General features: G+C 32.2%; 5 protein-coding genes across 7 annotated transcripts; 3 read left to right on the top strand and 2 right to left on the bottom strand.

Moving 5' to 3' along the window:
- Positions 1–801: 801 nt before the first annotated feature.
- On the top strand, positions 802–3527 carry LOC114916660 (LOW protein: PPR containing-like protein). The gene has a single exon (XM_029273873.2). The coding sequence runs from the start codon at positions 984–986 to the stop codon at positions 3480–3482; it is 2499 nt and encodes an 832-aa protein (XP_029129706.1). The 5' UTR covers positions 802–983; the 3' UTR covers positions 3483–3527.
- A 691-nt stretch (positions 3528–4218) lies between these two features.
- Positions 4219–5702, bottom strand: RDM1 (RNA-DIRECTED DNA METHYLATION 1). Of its 2 annotated transcripts, none has more exons than XM_020374559.3 (2): positions 5468–5702; positions 4219–4698 (listed from the first exon to the last, which is right to left on the bottom strand). In XM_020374559.3, exons 1-2 carry the CDS (start codon positions 5523–5525, stop codon positions 4319–4321), a joined length of 438 nt encoding a protein of 145 aa, XP_020230148.1. In that variant the 5' UTR covers positions 5526–5702; the 3' UTR covers positions 4219–4318. The 2 variants fall into 2 exon arrangements, with proteins under 2 accessions (XP_020230148.1, XP_020230147.1); XM_020374558.3 differs by having other exon boundaries at positions 5405–5697.
- Positions 5703–7207: 1505 nt separating this feature from the next.
- On the top strand, positions 7208–9016 carry LOC109810907 (Pentatricopeptide repeat (PPR) superfamily protein). Its single transcript, XM_020374511.3, has one exon. The coding sequence runs from the start codon at positions 7251–7253 to the stop codon at positions 8889–8891; it is 1641 nt and encodes a 546-aa protein (XP_020230100.1). The 5' UTR covers positions 7208–7250; the 3' UTR covers positions 8892–9016.
- Positions 9017–10097: 1081 nt separating this feature from the next.
- Positions 10098–16809, bottom strand: ATSUV3 (ATP-dependent RNA helicase). The gene is made up of 16 exons (XM_020374434.3): positions 16563–16809; positions 16244–16367; positions 15936–16057; positions 15648–15838; positions 15106–15246; positions 14755–14877; positions 13598–13675; positions 13089–13257; positions 12111–12223; positions 11887–11967; positions 11559–11624; positions 11331–11395; positions 11168–11213; positions 10969–11085; positions 10641–10732; positions 10098–10565 (listed from the first exon to the last, which is right to left on the bottom strand). The coding sequence occupies exons 1-16, from the start codon at positions 16615–16617 to the stop codon at positions 10451–10453; spliced, it is 1698 nt and encodes a 565-aa protein (XP_020230023.1). The 5' UTR covers positions 16618–16809; the 3' UTR covers positions 10098–10450.
- A 4705-nt stretch (positions 16810–21514) lies between these two features.
- LOC109810855 (12-oxophytodienoate reductase 2) lies at positions 21515–23575 on the top strand. Of its 2 annotated transcripts, XM_020374436.3 has the most exons (5): positions 21515–21666; positions 21748–22019; positions 22104–22280; positions 22710–23304; positions 23432–23575. In XM_020374436.3, the coding sequence occupies exons 1-4, from the start codon at positions 21596–21598 to the stop codon at positions 23291–23293; spliced, it is 1104 nt and encodes a 367-aa protein (XP_020230025.1). In that variant the 5' UTR covers positions 21515–21595; the 3' UTR covers positions 23294–23304; positions 23432–23575. The 2 variants fall into 2 exon arrangements, with proteins under 2 accessions (XP_020230025.1, XP_020230024.1); XM_020374435.3 differs by having other exon boundaries at positions 22710–23575.
- Positions 23576–23807: the final 232 nt, after the last annotated feature.

The following is a 23807-nucleotide window of genomic DNA, read 5'->3' as shown; positions in this document are numbered from 1 at the left end:
TTTAAGGGTTAATATTCTGCATCTAAATACAAAAATATGAGTAAACATATAGTCAGATTAGGTTATCCCTCCCAATATTGATTAATGTTATTTATATTTAAAATTTGTCTAAACTAATTTTTTATATAATCTTCAATTTATAGAGAAGAAAACTCATTACTGACTAAACATATTATATGACATTTACTTAACTTACAGGACACTTAATTTTATTTATGACTAATAAAGTCTTATTGTAAACGTAATTATAAATTCTTGATAATGACATTCTCCTAACTTTATTTATGACATCTTATCTATTTAATTTTATCTGTAATACTGTATGGTGATATCTCAAACATATTAAAAGAAATCAAAATCTCATTCCTAATATTCTCTTGAGGCTCCGAAGAATGATTCAATTAATTATTATTACTCATAGTCATAGTTTTTCTTTAATATTCATGATAAAGCTTTGTCAAGCAAAGTTAAAATAACTAAAAAAAATTGATTTCACATACTAATATTTATAATATTTTAAATCTCATTATTATTACTTCATATATAAAATTATAAAATACAACCATATTTCAGTCATTGATTCTAAAAATTCATTTCATAGAAATTTTTGAGTTATCTTATAAATTAGGATAAAATTGTGAAGTCATACTCTCACTTATTTAGTATAACATTGTTTAATATTGTATCATGATTGATATAATGACCAAAACATATAAACATGTTAGATTCTCACATCTTACAAATAGGATTATTTCTTTTGAACTGTATACAATACGAAAAGTAAATAAAAAATTATAAAAATTACTAAACCAATAATACTCTCGCTGTATGTAGGGTAAATCCGGTAATGCGAAAATATAGCACTGTTAATGATGTGTATACATGAAAGACAAATCCAGGAGACATGACATATTAAAAGGTTGAAACAGATAGATTATGGTCGTGTAGTTTGTGCTGCAACTCACACCAATTACGGATACGCCATGGCCACCACCCTTCTTCCTAGTTCTGTTCTTCTAGTTCCCAAAACCGTGAAGGAACCTAAACCTATAACCACAAACTCATCCCCTAAGTTACTTGTAAACTGCAAAACCCTTAAGGAGTTGAAGCAGTTACACTGTGACATGATGAAGAAAGGGTTGTGTCACAAGGCCCTCAACAAGCTTATTGCTGCTTGTGTTCAGATAGGTACCCATGAGAGCTTGGACTATGCTCGAAATACTTTTGAGGATGATGATGGAAACATGGCCTCTTTGTTCATGTATAACTGTCTCATTAGAGGTTATGCTTCAGCAGGGTTAGGTGATCAAGCAATCTTGCTCTACGTTAAGATGGTGGTGATGGGTATTGTGCCTGATAAGTACACTTTCCCATTTTTGCTGAGTGCATGCTCTAAGATTATGGCGCTTTCTGAGGGTATGCAGGTTCATGGGGCTGTTGTCAAGATGGGTTTGGAGGGAGATATCTTTGTTAGTAACTCTTTGATACATTTTTATGCGGAGTGTGCGAAGGTTGACTTGGGACGAAAGGTGTTTGACAGAATGCTTGAGAGAAATGTTGTGTCTTGGACTAGTTTGATCAATGGGTATGCTGGGAGGGACTTGGCAAAGGAGGCTGTTTCTCTCTTCTTTCAGATGGTTGAGGATGGTGTGGAGCCCAATCCGGTCACCATGGTCTGCGTTATATCTGCTTGTGCCAAGTTGAAGGATCTTGAATTGGGTAAGAAAGTATGCACTTATATCAGAGAGTTGGGTGTGGAGCTTAATACACTCATGGTGAATGCACTGGTTGATATGTACATGAAATGTGGGGATATATGTGCTGCAAGGCGGATTTTTGATGAATGTGCTGATAAGAATTTGGTTATGTTCAATACTATCATGTCAAATTACGTGCACCATGGGTGGCCCAGCGATGTGCTAGTAATTTTGAACGAAATGCTGCGAAAAGGACCACGGCCGGATAAGGTAACCATGTTATCTACGATTGCAGCCTGTGCACAGTTAGGTGATCTTTCTGTTGGGGAGTCATCCCATGGTTATGTCTTACGGAATGGACTTGAAGGTTGGGATAATATTTCCAATGCCATCATTGACATGTACATGAAATGTGGCAAAAGAGAAGCAGCTTGCAAAGTTTTTGAGCTTATGTCAAACAAGACGGTGGTGACTTGGAATTCGTTAATTGCAGGTTTGGTTAGAGACGGTGACGTGGAATTAGCTTGGAGAATCTTTGATGAGATGCTGGAAAGGGATCTTGTATCTTGGAACACTATGATCGGGACATTGGTTCAAGCGAGCATGTTTGAGGAAGCAATTGAGCTATTCAGAGATATGCAAAACCAGGGGATTGAAGGAGATAGAGTGACAATGGTGGGTATTGCTTCTGCCTGTGGATACTTAGGAGCTCTTGATCTTGCCAAGTGGGTATATACTTACATTGAGAAAAATCATGTTCACATAGACTTGCAGCTTGGCACTGCTTTAGTTGACATGTTTTCAAGGTGTGGTGATCCTCCGAGTGCTATGCATGTTTTCAGAAGAATGGAAAAACGGGATGTATCTGCCTGGACTGCTGCCATCGGAGTTATGGCTATGGAGGGAAATACAAAAGGGGCTATTGAGCTTTTCAACGAGATGCTCAAGCAAAAGGTGAAACCAGATGATGTTGTTTTTGTGGCACTATTGACAGCTTGTAGCCATGGTGGCTCTGTGGACGAAGGGAGGAAACTTTTTGGGTCAATGGAAAAGGCACACGGAATAAGTCCTCAGATTGTCCACTATGGATGTATGGTTGATTTGCTTGGTCGAGCTGGGCTGTTGAAAGAAGCTCTCAATCTCATACAGGGTATGCCAATGCAACCGAATGATGTTGTGTGGGGATCCCTGCTAGCAGCTTGTCGGAAACACAAAAATGTTGAATTGGCACATTATGCAGCTGAAAAGCTAACACAATTGGCCCCTGAAAGAGTTGGGATTCATGTGCTATTATCCAACATATATGCATCAGCTGGAAAATGGAATGATGTAGCAAGAGTGAGGTTGCAAATGAAGGAGAAGGGGGTTCAGAAAGTGCCTGGATCAAGCTTAATAGAGGTTCACGGATTGATTCATGAATTCATCTCTGGTGATGAATCACACGCAGAGAACACACAGATTGGATTAATGCTACAGGAAATAAACTGCAGGCTAAACGAGGCAGGGTATATTCCTGATACAACCAATGTCTTACTTGATGTTGATGAGCAGGAGAAAGAGCATTTGCTCAGCAGACATAGTGAGAAACTAGCCATGGCTTATGGACTAATCACTACTGGTCAAGGCATGCCCATTCGGGTAGTAAAAAATCTTCGAATGTGTTCTGATTGTCATTCATTTGCAAAATTAGTGTCGAAACTATACAATAGGGAAATTACAGTTAGAGACAATAACAGGTATCATTTTTTCAATGAAGGATTCTGTTCTTGTAAAGATTATTGGTAATAAATTTACTAAAAGGAATCTTCTTACCTATGGTTTACAAATCAACTTTACTCTTTTAGCGATTTAAGCCAAACATTTATCAATTGGGCTTGTGGGACTTAACAGAAGGGGAAAACACCGAACAATACATGAATCACACGTGAAATAGATATTCCAAAAGCATGGGCAGAAATCAAAGGACTTAATTTTTGTTTTAAATTATGGATCTGTTCAACTCTATTGATGAAAAAAATGTGTCAAAATAAGAAAATTATGTTATTAAATAAGAAAACTATCTTCTTTAAAATAACTACACATCTACAACAAATTGATGGACACTTTTTGAAAAACACTATCATTTAGTCTTTTTAAAAATTGATTTTAACCTATGCATGAGTTAATTTTAATTTGTGAGATAAACTTATTTCATTTTTCTTTCTAATTTATGGAAGAAAAAAAAATTATCCAAACAAAATTATAATATCTTTCTATTTTAAATTCGGCATGCAAGGAGGGAAGTATATGGGTTTCTTTTGTTCAACGCTATTAAAAATGTGTAAACAGGGGCTTGCAGTGATCCTGTGACGAAAATTCAAAACAAAAAAGTGGGATGGATCATGTAATCTTCAGGCCAGGATTTTTTACTAGGAATGGAATATCCTGTGTCCTGGCCTCCTGGGACACATACTGAGATGCAGCCATGTATAAAACGGAAAACAGTCAAAAAGTCAAAACCAAAAAAGGGTAACAAGAAAAGTATCAAAAAAGTTGTTCAATTTTGCTTTACCCAAAGGAAAACATAGCTGAAACTATTTGCAGATGCAGGATACAGTACAAAGCCTCTAAACTAACTAACTTCATGATGTGTGTACTAATGTTGGGAAAATGGAATCAATAAAACCATTGTACATTGGATCCACCTGCCACAGACTAGCAATATGAAAAGGCGATGACGTTTGGCGATGGATTTCTTCAACGAGCCAGATGGTGGCTTCAGCTTTGCATGGATGAATCATGTTGTCCAAGGGCTTATATTCATCCTCACTGCCAATTCTCAACTGGTCCCACTGCTTGAGGAGAATATTTGTGAGGTAATGAAGAGGCTGTCCGTATAACTGCTTAATGGATCTGCCCAATCCCATCCATGAGGTAAATGGGATCACAGAGCCTCGATGACTTGGGATTGGAATCTGCTTCATGTAATCCTGATACATTTCTGCCCGTTTGATGAATGCATCTGCATACAAGAAGCAAGTGTATGCATCAGAAATCAGAATGGCAAAAAGCCTAAGATTAAGTAAAAGGATATCTAGAAACCAAAATACCAAGAAGTTCAGGGTGAAAACAATAAGCTTTTAAAATGTTACAAAGGTCTTCCATTTTATCTGTGACTAGAAATGAAATTTCTTTCTATCTGTATTCTCTTAGATGATATGCTTGAAAGCAACTGGCAACATAAGTATTTTGAACAAAGAAACAAAATACAACAAAAAGAAAAAGGATCTCACTAATAATTTACATCGAATAAGAAAGCAATAACATGCTTTAAAACAGAACAATAAATCACATATATGGTTCAAAATTCTGACCATTTACCCTTTAACATCAGTTAGAACATAGCAGGTTAGATGCCTATAATTTTCAATAAATCACCACTCACGCCTCTGACTATAATTTGTTTTTCTTATCGGTAGAAAATATTGCAACAATGACAATGAGGATGAAACCTAAATCTGCATGCATCTATCCGAAACTCTCATTACAAATCCGACCCTGATGATTTGCCTTTGCCACAGACTACATATATGCATAAAAGCAACATCTTGGAATAAAACAGAAATCTGTACTAAAACAAGTAGGTATTATGAATTCCTGTGGAGGCAATGCATAAGATTTCCAAGTAATTAATTAAAGTGAAATTGAAATTGAAATGTATGAATTGCCTTGGGAAGTGATATGTATGGGGGCCTTAGGGATAGTTGGAGGATTAGGACGAAAAGTGTTACTGGAATTTGAGGAAGAAGAGACATCAATTTGATTATCCCATGAAAATGGCCTCTTCATCGCTGTTCCTGCTCAAGTCAACTAATTGAAATTGAAGTGTGAGTGAAAGAAAAACCCTAGAATTGAAACACAAGTGTACCCAAATGGAATCGAAATGATTACTGATGGAGGTTGGTTCCAACCAAACCCTCACGCACCGCACTTCACTACTCTTTTCACTTTCACCGCATAGTACAAAGCTACTTCTAACACTTTTTTTTTAATATATTTTTAAAAAATTATTCAAAAATATAAAAAGTCACTTAACTTCACCCTTTATTTAATAACTTTTCTTGATTTTATGATTAAATAGCTCATTTCTTAAATAATAATATATCATCTAACTTATTTAAAATCTAACATGATTTATTTAATAAAAAAAATTTAATTTAGACTTTTTACTATATGATTAATAACAAAAAAGATAAAAATAATTTAAAGATTATTTAATAAAAAAAAAATATTTATGTCATTGGTTGACTTTTAAGAAAAAATAAATAATGTAGAAAGTTAAGAAAATTATTCTCCCTATAAATGTTGTATCTAAAAAAAATAAATAAAAATTAATCATATTCTTATTAGATCATATTATTTTTATAAAGATCACAATCATATGATTCTGGTTGATACACGTTGGCCTCCATTAATTTAAAATAATATACATATAACGTTATAAAAACATATATCATCGATGTCAATTTTATTAATTGATTGAAACCAAGCTTTTTAGTTTAATAACACAACACAAGAGTTTAATCACATAACAAGTCAATTATTTTAATCAATTTAATCATTAATAATATTAAATCATAAATGTAAAGATACTTATAATCTTTTTAGGAAATCATATAGACAATTAGACAAAATTATTTCGCTCTCAATGTTACTCTATTCATATTGATTGATCAAACATAATGTAATATACTTCTATCGTATTTGTTACTTAATCTATCATTTTTCATTTTTAGGATAATTTTATTCTCACTTGTGGTGAATTATTTTTTTTTTGTATTATTTTCTCACTTCCAATATTAAAAATTATTCTCTCATTTTCATCTTGCACCATTTTCTCACTTTTAGTAAAGAAAAATATTCTTAAAATTTATTTATTTAACGGTGTCTTTTAGATCTTTATAAAAATATTATTATAATTTATTTTCTAAATTGTCTCCAAGATCAACTATATTTAAATAAAATTTACAATCACATCAATAATAAATATTCTATCTAATATATATTATAAAGAATATAATTAAGAATAAAATATGATTCAAAATAAAATAATTAACCTCAAAATATGAATTTTAAAAAAATGACTTTAAGAGGTTACAACATCAATAGAGAAAATATTATCATAATAATAACATATTATAAAAATTACTTTAAATATTTATAACACTTAATATTTATTTAATAATTAAAAATAAAATAATACTAATAAGATGAAATATAAATCTTATTAAATATTCACAACACTTAATATTTCTTTACATAAAAATGACTTAATCATAAAAAGAAAAGATAAAAAAAAAAATAATTTATACATGTTATAAAAGAAATATCTGAAATAAATAATTACTTTTAATCTTTATTTTTTATTAAAATATTATATTCTTTAGATATAATTTTTTTATTATATTTTTTTAAAAATAATTATACACACTATTTTCATCCTGTTATTATATAAATAGAAGTGATGATGAGTCTTAACTTAAGCAACCTTGGCCTCACTTCCTGAAAAAAAAAATGCTCTCAAAGTTCCGAATCCTTAACCTCTTCCCTCACTCAAGAATCGCCGCCGTCAATGCCTCCCTTTACGGAAACCCTCTCTGCACCATGGCGGAGTCGCCGGAGCTTCCGCCGTGGCTGAAGTTCTCCGACACCCCCATCTCTCCAGACGCGGACTCCGACGACAACTTCGTTATCCCTTCCGTCGCTCATTGGGTGGACACCCACATCCTCACCACCAAGCCCAAATTCCCCAACCAAAAAAACCTCGACCCCATCGAACCAATAACCAAACTTCTCAAGAAACGCCACTCTTCTCCCGAGTCAGTTGCTGCAGCACTCCATGGACTCGCTTTTCAGCCATCAACCACTTTGGTGTCTCAGGTTCTCAAGAGATTCACCAACGATTGGGTCTCAGCTTTGGGTTTTTTCACTTGGGCAAAATCACAAACAGGTTATCGGCATTCTCCCCAAGAGTACAATTTAATGGTTGACATCTTGGGAAAGTGCAGAATCTTTGATACTATGTGGGACTTGGTGGAGGAAATGTCAAAACTTGAAGGGTATGTCACATTTGATACGATGGCTAAGGTAATTAGGAGGTTTGCCAAGGCTCGCAAGCATAAAGATGCTATACACGCATTTCGAAGAATGGAGGAGTTTGGCGTCAAGAAGGACACCGCGGCGTTGAACATGCTCATGGATGCGTTGGTGAAAGGAGACAGTGTTGAAGATGCCGACAGTGTTTTTTTGGAGTTCAAGAGTTGGATTCCTTTGAGCTCTCATTCCTTCAATGTTTTGATGCATGGGTGGTGCAAAGCTAGGCACTTTACAATTGCAAGGGAAGTGATGAAGGATATGAAGGAACATGGGTTTGAGCCTGATGTATTCTCTTACACCAATTTCATCGAAGCATATTGCCGCGAGAAGGATTTCCGCAAGGTGGATGAAGTTTTGGAGGAGATGAGGGGAAATGGGTGCACCCCTAATGCTGTGAGTTACACCATTGTGATGCTGGCTATGGGGAAGGCGGGGCAACTGAGTGAGGCTTTGGAGGTTTATGAGAAAATGAAGAGTGATGGGTGTGTGGCTGACGCAGCGTTTTACAGCGGATTGATAGTGATTCTTGGCAGAGCTGGGAGGTTAAAGGATGCATGCGATGTGTTTGAGGATATGCCTAAGCAAGGGGTTGGGAGAGATGTGTTGACCTACAACAGTATGATTTCCGTTGCTTGTGCACACTCGCTGGAAGAGACTGCTCTCAGGTTGCTTAAGGAAATGGAAGAGGGGTCGTGCAGGCCGAATGTGGAGACTTATCATCCATTACTCAAGATGTGCTGCAAGAAGAAGAGAATGAAGGTGCTCAAGTTTTTGTTGGATCACATGTTCAAAAACGATGTTGGCCCTGATCTGGCGACTTACACGCTCTTGGTAAATGGTTTGTGTAGCAGCGGGAAACTAGAGGATGCTTTGGAGTTCGTCGAGGAAATGGTCTTGCAGGGATTGATTCCCAAGGACACCACGCTCAAGCGATTGGTTGGAGAGCTTGAGTCCAAGAGCATGTTAGAAGAGAAGAAACGTGCTGAGAAACTCATGGAACGCTTCTCACAGAGACAAAATATTAGTGATTTTGACGTAGGATGTACTACTTCAGTTTAGTGTGTTTAGGCTTTACAAAATTGGTTTTTGAATGGAATTTATTTTGTAATTTTTTTTTATTAAAGTTGATTTTGAAGCGAAGTAATTTATGTTTGAATATTTTTATTTTAAAAGTAAATTAGTAATGATGCCTGGTATATATATATTTTTTTTTATATTTAACGAGTGAATTACTTTAACTTAAAAGTCAATTTTGAATTTAGAATTATTTCAACGTGAACATTTAATTAAAACTATGTTAGGAAATCGACATGATTTTAACTTATTTAAGATGTGTATTTAGAAACTTGTTTAATTTACGCTATATGAAGTTTTACACTTTTTAATATAAAAATATAAAAGAAGGATGAAGATTATATTAACGCAGAATGTCGTTGATATTAAAACATACTATATAAATTCGCACAAGCTTTAAGTTAATAAAATGTTGGTGATTGATCTCTCATTTCATCCCATGCCATGAAACCCAAGTCTTTCTGTCTCACTTTGTTACTGTCTAACCTTATGTAGTAACCCTGTGTTTTGATTGTGCGTTGAGAACCTTGACGTGCATGGATGCATTGGTTCAGTCCGATACCTTGACAAAACTTGCATGCAAACGTGGATCTTGGATATTAAACCAAACACATTAAGGCTGTGGCTGAGTTTGGAAAACCGGAGGTTTTTTTTTTTTGATACACCAAATTGAGAAATAACTTTTTTCTTTTTCATTAAATGTGAATTTGTAACTCTTTTCTAGACGTGGATATGCTTGAATTACTTGTGTCATTTTCGTAATTTCCAACAAATCCAAATACACTATAGGCATGTTTGCATCATCGTTGAAATTCATTGAACGTAAAAGTTTTGTTAAATATTTTTTACATTCAACAGAACATTAAAATTCAAAATTTGGCTAAAAACAGACACACACTATATCATACATAAAATTGTGAACATCACAAATGTTAACATATACTATCAAATATATTCATTACTATTGATTAAAATTTATAAAAATTATGAAATGATCAAAACTCACTATTTAATAAGTATCAGTCATGATTTCATCATTTCCATCAATAAAAGTAATGTATTGAAAATTATATTAGAGAAATTATTGTTAACAGTCTCTTCGTAAACCCTCCTAGTAGGATTGTCCAAAATAATCTTAAACCTGATGACTATAACGCACAAGTTTACACTTGATTTGGGATGTAATAATCGTTGCTTTAAAAATTGAACCAGACTAGTTCATTATCATTTTTTTTCACCATTTAGATGAAGAATTATATAATGTTTACAAACATGTCCTGATAAAAATAAATAAATAAATAAAAAACAAGAGGTATAAAAAGGTAGGAAATAACCTAGAAATGTACAACATATTCGATCTTGTTAGTGAACCTTGTAAAATGCTCAACGGGATTGTAGCACTGGCACGGGAGTGGACTTGCAGTGTTTATGAACTCACATTCTTTGTTATTTTCACATCAAATTCAAAAAAGACGAAGAAGCAACTGAGAGTCCTTCAGGCCAGATGCAGATCGGTTGTTTGAAATGCATATCCAACCATGCGCTCAGAGGTGTTGTCTTATGTGTTGGGATAATAGAGAACTTGAAATTTTATGCGCAGGCAACCTTCTAGCCATTGGCTTCTGCCACCCGAGTCTTTCTAGGAATTCCTCAATCAACCTATAGTTTCAAATTCATAAATATACAGAAAATAAAGGGATAAAAGCAGTAAACCACATAAAAACCAACACGCACATGCTGCAAATAGTCTTTTGGGATGAAGCCAGCACACGGTCTGGGAAAGAGTCTTCCAACCGAAAGCTCAACCAAACATACAGATCCAAGACCTGCATCAACAAATTGAGAGATAAATTGGTTCAAAAAGATAAAATTTATTATTATTTTCCAACAAACTGAACCAAGGGAAAAAATGGTGATTGAAGTCATGACATTGCACATGACCATGACCATTGATTGCCCCTGACAATTAAGTTATAAGGCTACAACCTTTGGGTTGTGCCGTGGTTCACCCTCTCACTGGATCATTCATGTGAATTATAAAAAAAAATAAAACAAAAGAAACCTTGTGAATGGATTCTAGCTCTTTAAGAGCAGCAGGCGTCTTGGGCACTTTGAGTGACCCTGGCGTAAATATTTCACGAAGCCGAACAAGGCCTTTCTTTGCATAATTATCTGCAAACTGGTTTATCATAAATTGCATCATTTTTAATGGCCATTCAAACTAACATCAACGTATTTCACACTAACAATATGATAATTACCTGTGTCAGGCCTTGAGATGAAATCTCATCATCCATGTCAGCTGGACTGAATATTATAATAAGTATCAGTTAAAATTTATCTGAAAAGGTTAAGTGATATAAAATACAGACATGGATATTGCATTCTGAAATTTTGTTATTTCCTGAAAAGACAATTGTGTACCTGATACAGAAAAGGTATTTCTCATGTAATCCAAGGGGAAGCTCATCAATAACAGCAGCCACTTTCTAGTACCAGCATGTACAAACAACACCCATCAAACAAAAGGGAACCCAGTAAATAATATAATCAAATAATGGAGGTATTTGATAATTGATATTACTAATGAACAAGGTCGCAATGATATGAAATATCCACAATTCAATGGCAAGGCAGCTATTAAAGACATACCAGTAATTGTTCACAATTAACAATGAAATAATTTTCAGATAATTTTGCATTGTCAAGAAAATGTGCCTGCAATATTTAAAGAAAAAAAGATAAATAATTATGTAGTTTTGGGATATAATAAGATAATGCATTTAGATGTTAAGACACCTAAGGATTTTCAACTTCAATGATTTGATAGATGAAATTGAGTAGAATAGGATGGTTGCCCATTTGGTAAGTGACTAGTAATCACATAATTTTCTTTGCTATAAAAAATAATACAATGTATAGTAACTATGGATGACAGAATGGAAGATGATGCAAACAGCAACAGGCAGATATAATTTACCAGTATTTGATAGAAACCATTTCTTGGGTGTAATCGTGAATACATATACATCAGATCAAAGGTAGGAAGTAAGCCAGCACGCTGTATCAGAATAAGTAGTATAAACAAATCATCAATAAAAGATAAAGTAAACCAAGTTCAGATATGAGTGTGTATCTACTAGAAACTGTTTCAGATTCACCTAGGCTGCATACTTCGTATAGGACAGTTAGGTGTTAGGTTACCTCTAAAGTGGGTGATGGAGAATTCAATGATGAATGGAGCAAGGGTAGATCTTTTTCATCCATGCACGTTACTTCTCCTAGAGGAAAATTTGACCCATATCTACCAGCTCTCCCTGCAAGTATGAATGCCTTCAATGCAACCACGAATAACATGTGATTCAAATAGAGACATAATAAATAGCCAAAGCCTCCATATTCATAAAATATAAAAATAATATATGTTAGAACAGCGAATCATGGAAATTTTATTTTACTGTTAAGTTTTTTCAAACCCTAAGTTATCAGTTACCTAAACGTTAAAATGAGTCAATGAAAATCTTGAAAATAATACAGAAAACATACACATTAATAGAAATATTCTTGCTGTCTTAAGGAGAATGAATAGGTCGAGCAGAGAGAAAAAAAAAAAGAAAAAAAAGGGGAGAAATGTCAAGGGGGGCATGTTAAAGCCACAAAAACAGGGAACAAAAGTTACAAAACGAACTTTCAGCAGAAGTTTAAATTCTTGTATAATAGCACAGATTTTTCCAAAAAAAATCTTTTGATGGTCCCACAGAATCTTTTCATCTCTGAATTACATCCTAGAAGATTTGACTAGTATCATAGAAGCAACAGAGTCAAAATATTAATTTATTATATGCAAAATGTTAAACACAAGTTCCTAATACCAAATGCGAATTATTTAGCAAACTCAGCATCCAACAAGGATAAAATATAAACAAAAAGGATGCTTTGATGTCTACTTATCTAAGCTATCAAATTCAATATATAGGTCCAACTGCATACCTCATGACAGAAGGTAAGATTAGAAAAACTATGCAAAGCTAATAGTCAATGTTACATTGCTTAAACATAACAAAAAATATTCTTATTGACAAAAAATATTCAACACAACATAAAACATTAATATACATCAGATACAATCCTTTAATCAAATTCAGGAACAAGGTCAATCCATTTATGTGTATTTTATGCTACCTGCAATCTGTTTGATCTCAGGTACAGTCAGCTCCCGCATCTCAAAACCATCAAACTTCTTCATGGTTGAAAATATGATCCTAGAGATGTTTAGATTAAGACCCATTCCAATGGCATCACTGGCCACAAGAACATCAAACTCACTACTTGCATCATTGAACATGCTTGCCTGCAGTCCTAATGAAACTTTAAGCTGAGCAAATTCTTGGCATAGAGGAGGGACAATACAAAGGAAATGGGAAATATTTATTAACATATATGCCAAATAAATGTAGCAGTAGACTAAGGTAAACCAATAAACTATAGACAAAAGAAGAGAAGGAATTTTCAAACAGAGCCATGAAATAACACTGAGAATTGAGAAACACAAAAATCACAAAAGAACAAAACAATGGCATAATTTTTTATATGAGCCATAAATGTTATAATTTAAAGATTACATTACCATGAAACAAGGGTAATTCAAAAGGAAAACCAAAAACTACGTAGACAGAGGTAGGAGCTCACACCTGCCTTGTTCGAGTCTCCGGTGGCAGTGAACCATAAACTACTGAACATAGATGCTTTCCTTCTTTCTCAATTCTCTTCTGAGCAATATGAATATCAACTTTTGTTAGTTAGTTTGTAGTGTAGACACTAACAATACAATTGAATTTTCACAATTCACAATACATTAGCAGCTTGTATTCTTTATGAGATAAAATGTCATTATAAGTATCATTCTCTTCTTATGCTAATCAAAATGGAGAAAAAAATGTAAAGAGTAAAAGAGTGTTTAATGACTAAACCTTACCTAATTCTAGCAAACTCTGGCACTGTATATATTGTCCACATTCCATATATATTGTTAAAAACTTTAGGCTTGGATGTTCAATTAGAAAGATAATAGATTGGAGTCAACTAAGATCTGATTATAGTCGTGACTTGTGAATTATATCATAGTGGAGATGATGACACAACCACAATCCAGTTCTCACTAAAGTAAGTAGAGGATCAACTTTATGGCGGGGAGGGAATGCAAAGTGCACAAAGAAATCTATAATCAAAGACAAAAACTCGATACTGTTTTAAATTCAGAAGTGCCAAAACAGTAAAATAAAAATCAATGTTTCCACAAATTACCTACTTACCTCTCGGCATCTAATACCAAAGTTAAAAATCAAATTATCAATCATTTTGTTTACTTTGTTCTTTTTTTTCACTTTTGATAACGTTGCAAACATGTAAGTCACATTAAAAGAATTTAAACACCTTTTTAGACACAACTGCTTATGTAGACCAGGTACCATAGATCAGCTTTTTGCTTAACTTAGCAAAAGACTAATGGTCAGCTACATAAAATTTATCCAAGGAAAAAAATTGATCACTGTAAAATAGAGAAAACTAATGAAGCAAATTACTGAAACCAGTGACAACCTTTACTAAATTGCTGGTGTATTATTTATCAAAAAAAAAATGTAGATGTTTGACACACATTTCATTAATACTTAAAATAAATTCTTAAAAAAATTTGGATAACCTCTTTTTCAGAACAATCTAACGTGAGAAACAAAAGGGAACAATAACAATAAAAGTGAAAATGAGTAAACACAAAAGTTTGAGCATAAAACAAAATATGAAAGCATACAAGTTAATTTCAAGAACAGTTAAATCATGTAAAGCTCACCTTCAATTTGTATATCTGCTGACGTGAAAATGTTACAATGCAATCACCATTTCTTACATCAGAGAAAGATCCAAGAGGAACATTCAGGGGGACTAAAGGTGACAATCTTTCGTAAGATTGAACCTGCAGCACACATGAAGAAGAAAACTTAGTCAGTGAATTCAAACAACATTTTAATGAAAATACCATGAATAAGCCGAGGGACATGAACAACAGTTGTCATTTACCACCACAGAAAATTCACGTGAATGAAATTATTGGTCTAATGTATATGCTCCCTTTCCATCCCCCACATAAAATGTTGTTCTTGATTTTGTTCAGATACTCAAAAAAAGACATGAGTTTCAGTACCTCAACTTCATCGCCAGTAATTTTCAGTATCTCCTGAATAAGGGGAACAGCAGCTGGATCACCACAAAGGTGAAGTTCATCAGCAGCAATTCCTAATAAAGCCCGTGTAAACGAATATCCCCTTGTACTACACCCTATCATCTGGATGAAAACAAAAATAAAGGTTAGATGGGAAAAGAAGTCACAAAAACAAGCATACCATGGAAAGCCTATAAGATTTTATTTTCATAGAATCACAAGATATGGAATGACAACAAGAAAAGCCCACAATGCCTCCTCGATGTAAATGTTTCAGTTATTAAAAAACACAAAAAAATAAAAATAAAAAGATCCAATTCTCAATTAGTAACTAGTAAAACTACTAAAATTGAACAACTAACACGACAAGATTATGATAAGAACAGAACCTTTTGGGGAACCTAAAGTTCTACCCTATTTTCAACGTGAAATTTATTATGTTGGTTCACATAAAACCAAGTAATTCTAGGAGTTATTTTAGATATAATATGAAAAAGGAATCTCCAAATGAAAATTTTACTTGCCTGAATTTCATCAATAACAGCACATTGATAATCAGCTGATACATCAGCCATTTCAACTGTAACAGCCTTATGATTTGCACCATCAACTTCCTCTCTTTCCTGACCCGTAATGAGATCACAAGGAACTTGGGCCTTGTTCAACCGTTTTGCTATCTCCCATGCCAACAATCTCAAAGGACCGCAATATACACCTGCAAAGTAAAAAAATACTAAATCTGCTTACTAAATTTTCATCCTCCCACATTATTTCTTACCTTCACAATAACTAGAGATGGATAACTAACTTACCCGAAGCACTTGACTCAAGTTGCTTCAGAGCATGATACGTTTTGCCGCTATTTGTTGGACCAACATGCAGGATAACCCTGCGACGTTTCTTTCGGGCCTGTGGATACCATGTATGAGGGCAACTAAAAAAACCAATAGTCAGGCATCAGCACTCAGAACCATCAAAAGTAAGCTAAAATTACATAGTCATGGCATTGTCATAAAGATTCATAATAATCACATAAAATAAAAGTTACTTAACAGCTTTTGAAATCAAAAGCAAACAACATTACTTCCATACTGATTATCTATGAGACATGTATACTTACGTCAAGTCAGTAAAATCACTTCTGATGGGACCATTACGGCTGCTATATGGATGTACCTTGTTTGCAGCACCACCTAAAGTTTGAAACTTGAACTGAAAGTACAGAGGAAAATGCTCCGTATTACCTGGATTAGTGATAAAATGTCATCAACACCATATAATAGGAAAATAGTGGATTGCTTACATCCGAAATTAATTAACCATGTGTTATGTTCTATAACTAATTAGAATTCAGAATATTTGATGGTAAAAAATTAAGGAATAGCGTAAAGAATTAAATGCAGAGAAAGAATAGCGAAAATAAAAAAAGTGAAGCGAACCGAGTAGAGAGCGAGCGAATAGATTGCGGTTGCGGCGAAGAAAAAAGGAAGCCATTGTTTGGATTGGGAAGAGAAATTGGATAGAAAAAGAGTCAAATGGAATAAGAATGGGAGAAGAGAGAAAGGGAAAGAGCAACGTGCGATTCCGATTGATCCAAAACGTTGCTTCCTTTGACCACACAACCTGCGAACCTCGCTCCTCGCCTCTTCACCCTCGTCCCACCCCGAGTCTCGTAAGCGCTAGTATTACTTTTATTTTACTCTTTAATTTATTATTTAAGTTAATTTATCTCTCTATTAATTTTATTTTTATTTTTAATTTTTAATTAATGGAATAATTTAAGTAACTTTAATCGGATTATTTTGTTTTTAAATTATGTTATTGATGAAAAATATTTATTAATTTTGTGATTAATTATTTTTTATAAATACTTAACTCATCGTTTTTAATAAAGAAATCCTCCAAATCATGTTTACTGTCATTCTGATTTATTAATTTCTACCCTAAAAGTGTGAACGTGCATGCAGGTTATTACAATCAATTCTGAATTTTATTTTTAAAATTGAATATTTATCAATTTTAAAAATGTTTAGATATAAAATCAGTAAAATAAAATTGGATGTAAAATCAATTATTGACTTAAAATAACCGATTTTATAATTTTTTTTTATCACCGGTGATATCCTAAAAGTATATTTAGTTCAAATTGTGAAAATAAAGAAGTCAAAAGTTTTCTTTGATTCAAAAGATAAATAAAAAATTATCTCTTTTATTGTTTAATTCATAAGGAAATGGAAGAAACTTAAAAATAAAAAAAAAAAACATGTTCTTATAACTTTAAGTTTAAACTATAAATAAAAATATCTTGGACATTATACTAAAAAAATACTTTAAAATTCATTCACTTTTCATCAAATCTCCTTTTTTTTTTCCCTAAGAATTGAATAAAATTATAATTTTTTTCTAAAAAAATCTATCTCTCACCCCATTCTCCTCTAATTAAATAGTATGTAAGCTACTCAACTTCCTAACACTAGAAAAATTAACAACAAGGTAGGGGAAATTTGCAAAATTTTGTAAGAATACGAATGAAGGAAATAACATATAAATATATACAATAATTATAACTATTTTTAAAATTTAAATATTAATGGTGTGATCAAGAATATACATATAGTCTTAAGTTTAAGTTCTATTACTGGCACTGTAATTTTTGCAAAGCAAAAAAAGTTAAAATAATATTTATTATAATTTAAAATTTTAATTACTTTAATTACACTAATTAAAATATATTTACTTTAAATACAATTACTTTAATTACATTCATTAAAATATAATTAAAGATATTTTTTTTATTACAGTAGCATAAATTTTTTTATTAAAGTGTATTTACTTTAAAACTAAATACACTGTCAATTGTAAATTTATTCAATCAGGTCATTTTTAAGAAGAAAAAAATTATGAACCAACAGAAAAAGGTAAAAAGAAAATTAAACTATTACAATTGTTATGTATAATAAATTTACTAGATCTAACAATAATAACTATCTTAAAACTTTTATTAATAATACTCCCTTTATCTCATAATGATTAAATTTTTTATATATAGATTAAAAAATAATAAATACATCATTTTTTTTATCAATTTTACTCTCTCAATAAATAAATAAATAAATAAATATATATATATATATATATATATATATATATATATATTCTCTCCATTCCGTTTTATTTAATATTTAAGATTTTGACATAAGATTTAAAAATTATAATTAATGTGATTTATTTTAAAAAATATATAATTAACTTTTAAATATATATTTAAATATCTTGGATTCTTACTAATAAAATAAGTATTGAAAAAGGAAAGACATTAATTTAAGAATGCGCTAATAAAAATTAAGGGTGTAATAGATTTTCAACTTTAAATATGTTTTAGTTCTTATAAATTGAGCAAGTTTTAATCTCAATCTTTGTAAAAAAAAAAAAATCATTCTCAAAAATTTGAAACTATATTTTTTAGTCTTTACTCTCTCGAATAATCCTTGTTGAATACTTATTTGTTTATTGGAGAGTTAAGTGATAATTCCAATGATAGTCACAAATGTTTGTAATATTTCGTTAGCCTATGACTCCTGTATAATTTTTTTTTATAAATTTTTATGATAAATATTATGTATATACTTTAAAATAATCAATACAAAATAAATAGTGAATTTGGATTTTAGAGAGATAAAAATCAATGAAAAATGTTTTACAATGATCAAAACCAATTTTTACTTATTTTATATGAATAAAAAATAATGTTTACAAATTTTAGAATAATGAAAAAAATTACAACGCTAAAATAAAAACTTTTTCATTTTGTAAAGACTAAAAATATATTTAAATTTATAATTTTTTAACGTTATATTAATTAAATTAAAATAAATTAGAATTGTCAAAATAAAAAAAATAACAAGAAGTAATTATTACATTAAAGTGTAATAAATATATTATTTGTTCTCTATTTTGTTTCACATTTTAAGTTTTCGGACAACTAATATATCCATTCTATGAAATGTATTCATATTCTCTGAAAGGTCAGGTTGCGGATTGTTTTGTTAAGAGGGATATAAATATTTAGGATCATCTCTTTGAGTGATTGTTTTTTTAATGTAATTTTCTCTCGTGAGTTTTTGTTTTATTTAGACTATTTTTTAAGTCCATTTTTAATATATATATATATATATATGATTTTATTAAAAAAATGTTTTATATATCTTTTTAATATACTCTTAAATATTTTAGATTATAAAAAGATACATTAATTAAATAATCTATTAATAACGACGAGAGATATAACAGATATTTTTTATAAAAATAAATTAATTGCCAAAATGTAAAAAAAAAATTGAAAGAAAAATACTTAATATTATATTAAAAAGTGAAAATTTTAATTATTTAAAATATTTTTAAGTTACTATAACTATATTTAATTTAGGATAGAGAGTGATATTCGCTCCATTCCATAGTAAATATTGTGTTTAAAAAAAGATAAGTTTTAAAATAAATATATGTTAATTTTTTAATATATTATTAATTATCACTTTTATGTTTACATCAATCATAATATTTTTTAAAAAGTGATCACCTTATTTTTAGAAAAAAATTAATTATAAAACTATTTTTTGACACTATGATTAATAATAAACACAATTTATTTATACGGTGGGGACATCATTTCTTCCGAGTTAGGGACTTTAATAGAGAAGGATGAATGAATGTAGACGATTTCGTGGACAGATACAGTTACTTTAATGGCAAAAAGTAAACATAAAAAAGAAACGTGGACTTTAATCGGCCGAGTGGGTGTGGGTTTATTATTTTATCCATTTCCTTTAGGTTTTGAATTTAGAAACATTGTTTTTTCAATCATAATTGATCTTGAAACGGTTGATTTTTTAATCATTAATTTTTAAAAATTTATTTCTTCCTTTACATAACATTCAATTCATAATATTTTATATATTAATTATTTTTAAATTAAAATACTCTTATAGAGAATATTTAGTAAAATTAAGGGTCCGTTTGGTTTAAAAAGAATTTTGTTTTGCGACTCCCCTTCAATGGAAAAGACATGGCTGCTAGTTGAGCAGGGATGACAAAAATACATGCACTCACAAGTATTTGCAGGTAAAATCTATTACAGATGATAAATGAATAGGCTAATTGGTTACTCATGAATAATGAGGATGAATAATTTTTTATCTATTTATAAACAGGGGGGTGGTATGATGATATTCGTACCCGCGAGTACCCGTTTAATAATATTTCTTAAATATTTTAATTATCTTTGTACCACATAATCCTAAAACTACAGTCTCTCATCTTATTTTCTTATAAGTGTGAGGTTGATGAAGTTATCAACATATGTTAAACATGTTATAAAATTATGTTAGATGTAATTTGATTAATTTTTTAGCTTTGATTAGACCAATAAAATTTATGTATTTTAAGTTATTTACTTTTGTTTAGAATTATGAGATTGAATTATTGTATCTTTGTGACGAGACTTTAACTTACTTGTGAGATTTATATATTTTAAGATATTGATTATCTTGTATTTTTATTATTTCAATAAAATTAATATTAAATATAAATTTAAAATTAACATTAAATTTTTACTATTATCCCTTCATGAGACTCATTACCATCTCTTAGGGGTGGGTATACGGACCGGTCCGGCCCGTTTAAGGCCCGATCCGTAAAACTTGCATTTTATACGGGCCGGATAAGTCCGGTCCGTAAAATAAATGGACTTATTTTTTAAGTCCGTATTCGGCCTACCAAAATCCGCGGATTATGGACCGGTCCGCGGGCCTAAATAATGGTTCAAAAAAAATATTTAAATAAAAATACATAAAATTAGAAGAAAAAAAATATTTTTTATTTATAAGCTAAATTTTATCATACTAAAATTTATCAATAGTTAAAATGGTTTAAAATATTAAATATTAAAATATTAAAATAAAAATAATTACAAATACTTAAATAATAGTACCAAACTTTTAATAATAAAAGCATCAAAATGTCATAAAAATAATTCAAATGACAAATATATACCAACTAAACATAATTTTAAGTCATAATAATTTTAAAAAATTAAATACACAACTTAATATTAAAACCATAATATTTAAAAATATTAAATGTGAAGTCTGCGGACTAGCCTGCGAGCCCGCGGATTAAATCCGCCAAGTCCGCAGACTTAACGAGCCGGACTAAAAAATTAGACATAATCATACGAATTTAAAAAAAAATAGGTCCGTTATCCGCAAAATTCGCGGGCGTACAGACCGATCCGCGGATCGGGTCCATCTACCCACCCCTCATCTCTATAGTTGAGTAATAATGAGTGAGCTGAAGAGACTAGAGAGTGGTGGCTAATGGGTCAAAGTTGACTGCGGCCACGCAACGCAATTGCACACGTCACGCTCAGCTTCTATAAATAGCATCCACTCGATTCCATTGGTGCAACATTCAGAAAATGGCTTCTATAGATCCTGTTACTCCTCTTCTCACTCCCTACAAAATGGGCAAATTCAACCTATCCCACAGGTACTAACCACTAACTACTAACCACCTTTTCCTATTCCATCAATTCTATTTCTTAACCGATTCCACTCTTTATTTTTTCAGAGTTGTTTTGGCACCGCTCACCAGACAGAGATCTTACGGCAACGTTCCTCAGCCCCACGCCGTTCTCTATTACTCTCAGAGATCTTCCAACGGCGGCCTTCTCATTGCCGAAGCCACCGGCGTTTCCGACACCGCTCAAGGCTATCCGCAGACGCCTGGCATATGGACAAAGGAGCAGGTCCAAGCCTGGAAACCCATTGTCGATGCCGTTCACGCCAAAGGCGGAATATTCTTTTGTCAGATTTGGCATGTCGGAAGGGTTTCCGATTCAGGTCTTTTCTTTTTTCCTCAACCATCTTTTCTTGTTATTGATTATTGATTAAGGGGTGACTAATTGCATTCTTATGTTCTTACAGTTTACCAGCCTAATGCCCAACCACCCATATCTTCTACGGACAAACCACTCTCACCACAAATTCGAAGTAATGGCATTGACCAAGTACAATTCACGCCACCAAGGCGCCTAAGGACTGATGAAATTCCTCATATCGTCAATGATTTCAGACTTGCTGCCAGAAATGCCATAGAAGCTGGTAATTTTCCTCACCTTTTGCTCCTACCAATGTTTGAAATTAAATCCCCTAGCCTTGGGACTTAGTTGACCTTGTGTTAAGAAGGAGTACACATTAGTATTTAATTATCAGATACGCATATTAGTCTTTAATTATGTACATTGCATAGATTATGTCAGATTAGTCTTTAATTATCAAATACTCGTACATTGCATAGATTATGTCGGACTAGTCTTTAATTATCAGATACAAGTACATTACATAGATTATGTCGGATTAGTCTTTAATTATCAAATACACGTACATTACATAGATTATGTCGGATTAGTCTTTAATTATCAAATACACGTACATTGCATAGATTATGTGATGGACTCATGGGAAAAAAATATTAAGTACAATTTAACATTGTTTCACTAACATATATACATGTGGTTGTGTAAATGGTAGGGTTTGATGGGGTTGAGATTCATGGGGCTCATGGCTACCTGCTTGAGCAATTCATGAAAGACAAGGTGAATGACAGAACGGATGAGTATGGTGGATCTCTTGAGAATCGTTGCCGGTTTGCTTTGGAAGTTGTGGAAGCTGTTGTTAATGAGATAGGGGCGGACAGAGTTGGAATTAGGCTATCACCTTTTGCAGAGTATGCAGAGTGTGGAGACTCAAATCCCAAACAATTGGGGCTTTACATGGTGAATGCCCTGAACAAGTATGGCATTCTCTACTGCCACATGGTGGAGCCAAGAATGAAAACTGTTGGAGAAAAAGTTGAGTGCCCTCACAGTTTGCTTCCAATGAGGAAGGCCTTCAAGGGCACTTTTATAGCTGCAGGAGGTTATGACCGCCAAGATGGGATCAATGCCGTAGCTGAAAACAGAGCTGATCTTGTTGCTTATGGTCGTTTGTTCTTGGCTAATCCAGATTTGCCAAAGAGATTTGCTCTAAATGCTCCTCTCAACAAGTATAACAGAGAGACATTCTACATTTCTGATCCAGTTCTTGGTTATACTGACTACCCTTTTCTTGAATGAAGAAACCAAGGGTAGAGACTAGAGCCTCCGTTTTAATAATCATATCTTCTCTTGCACTTTCTTGTTTGTAATTTGGTTGGTCAGTGTAATCTTGCTTATATTTTTATTCACATTTTCCTTACATCTCTGCTAATGCAGGTTTTCTAAATGGTGATGGCATGTAGCATGTAGATCATTGTTGTTGTAATAATGTCACTGGCTCCCGACAAGTATCTGGCTAAAGCTATGATTTTGCAATACCATACTAGCTTTGTGCTAATAAGAGGATTATTTATTTCAGTACCCAAATTTGTGTCAACTTTTTTGTTATTTGAAAAGTGGTCAGAGGCCAGGAAGATTTGTCACCTCTTACTTTATCCTCTCTACTGGTTTATATAATTAAAAAGATTGAAACATAAACAACATTCTTTTCTGGTTCTTGGGTTAAAATAGAGCAGTTATTCACATCTTTTAACCGCCGTTTATTTTTAATTAAAAAACTCAACTACATACACAAATACAGAGAAAGATTAAA

This window comes from Cajanus cajan, chromosome 11 (genome assembly GCF_000230855.2).
Source record: "Cajanus cajan strain Asha chromosome 11, NIPB_CcT2T_4, whole genome shotgun sequence".
NCBI lineage: Eukaryota > Viridiplantae > Streptophyta > Magnoliopsida > Fabales > Fabaceae > Cajanus > Cajanus cajan.
This window is presented reverse-complemented; position numbering and strand designations above follow the sequence as displayed.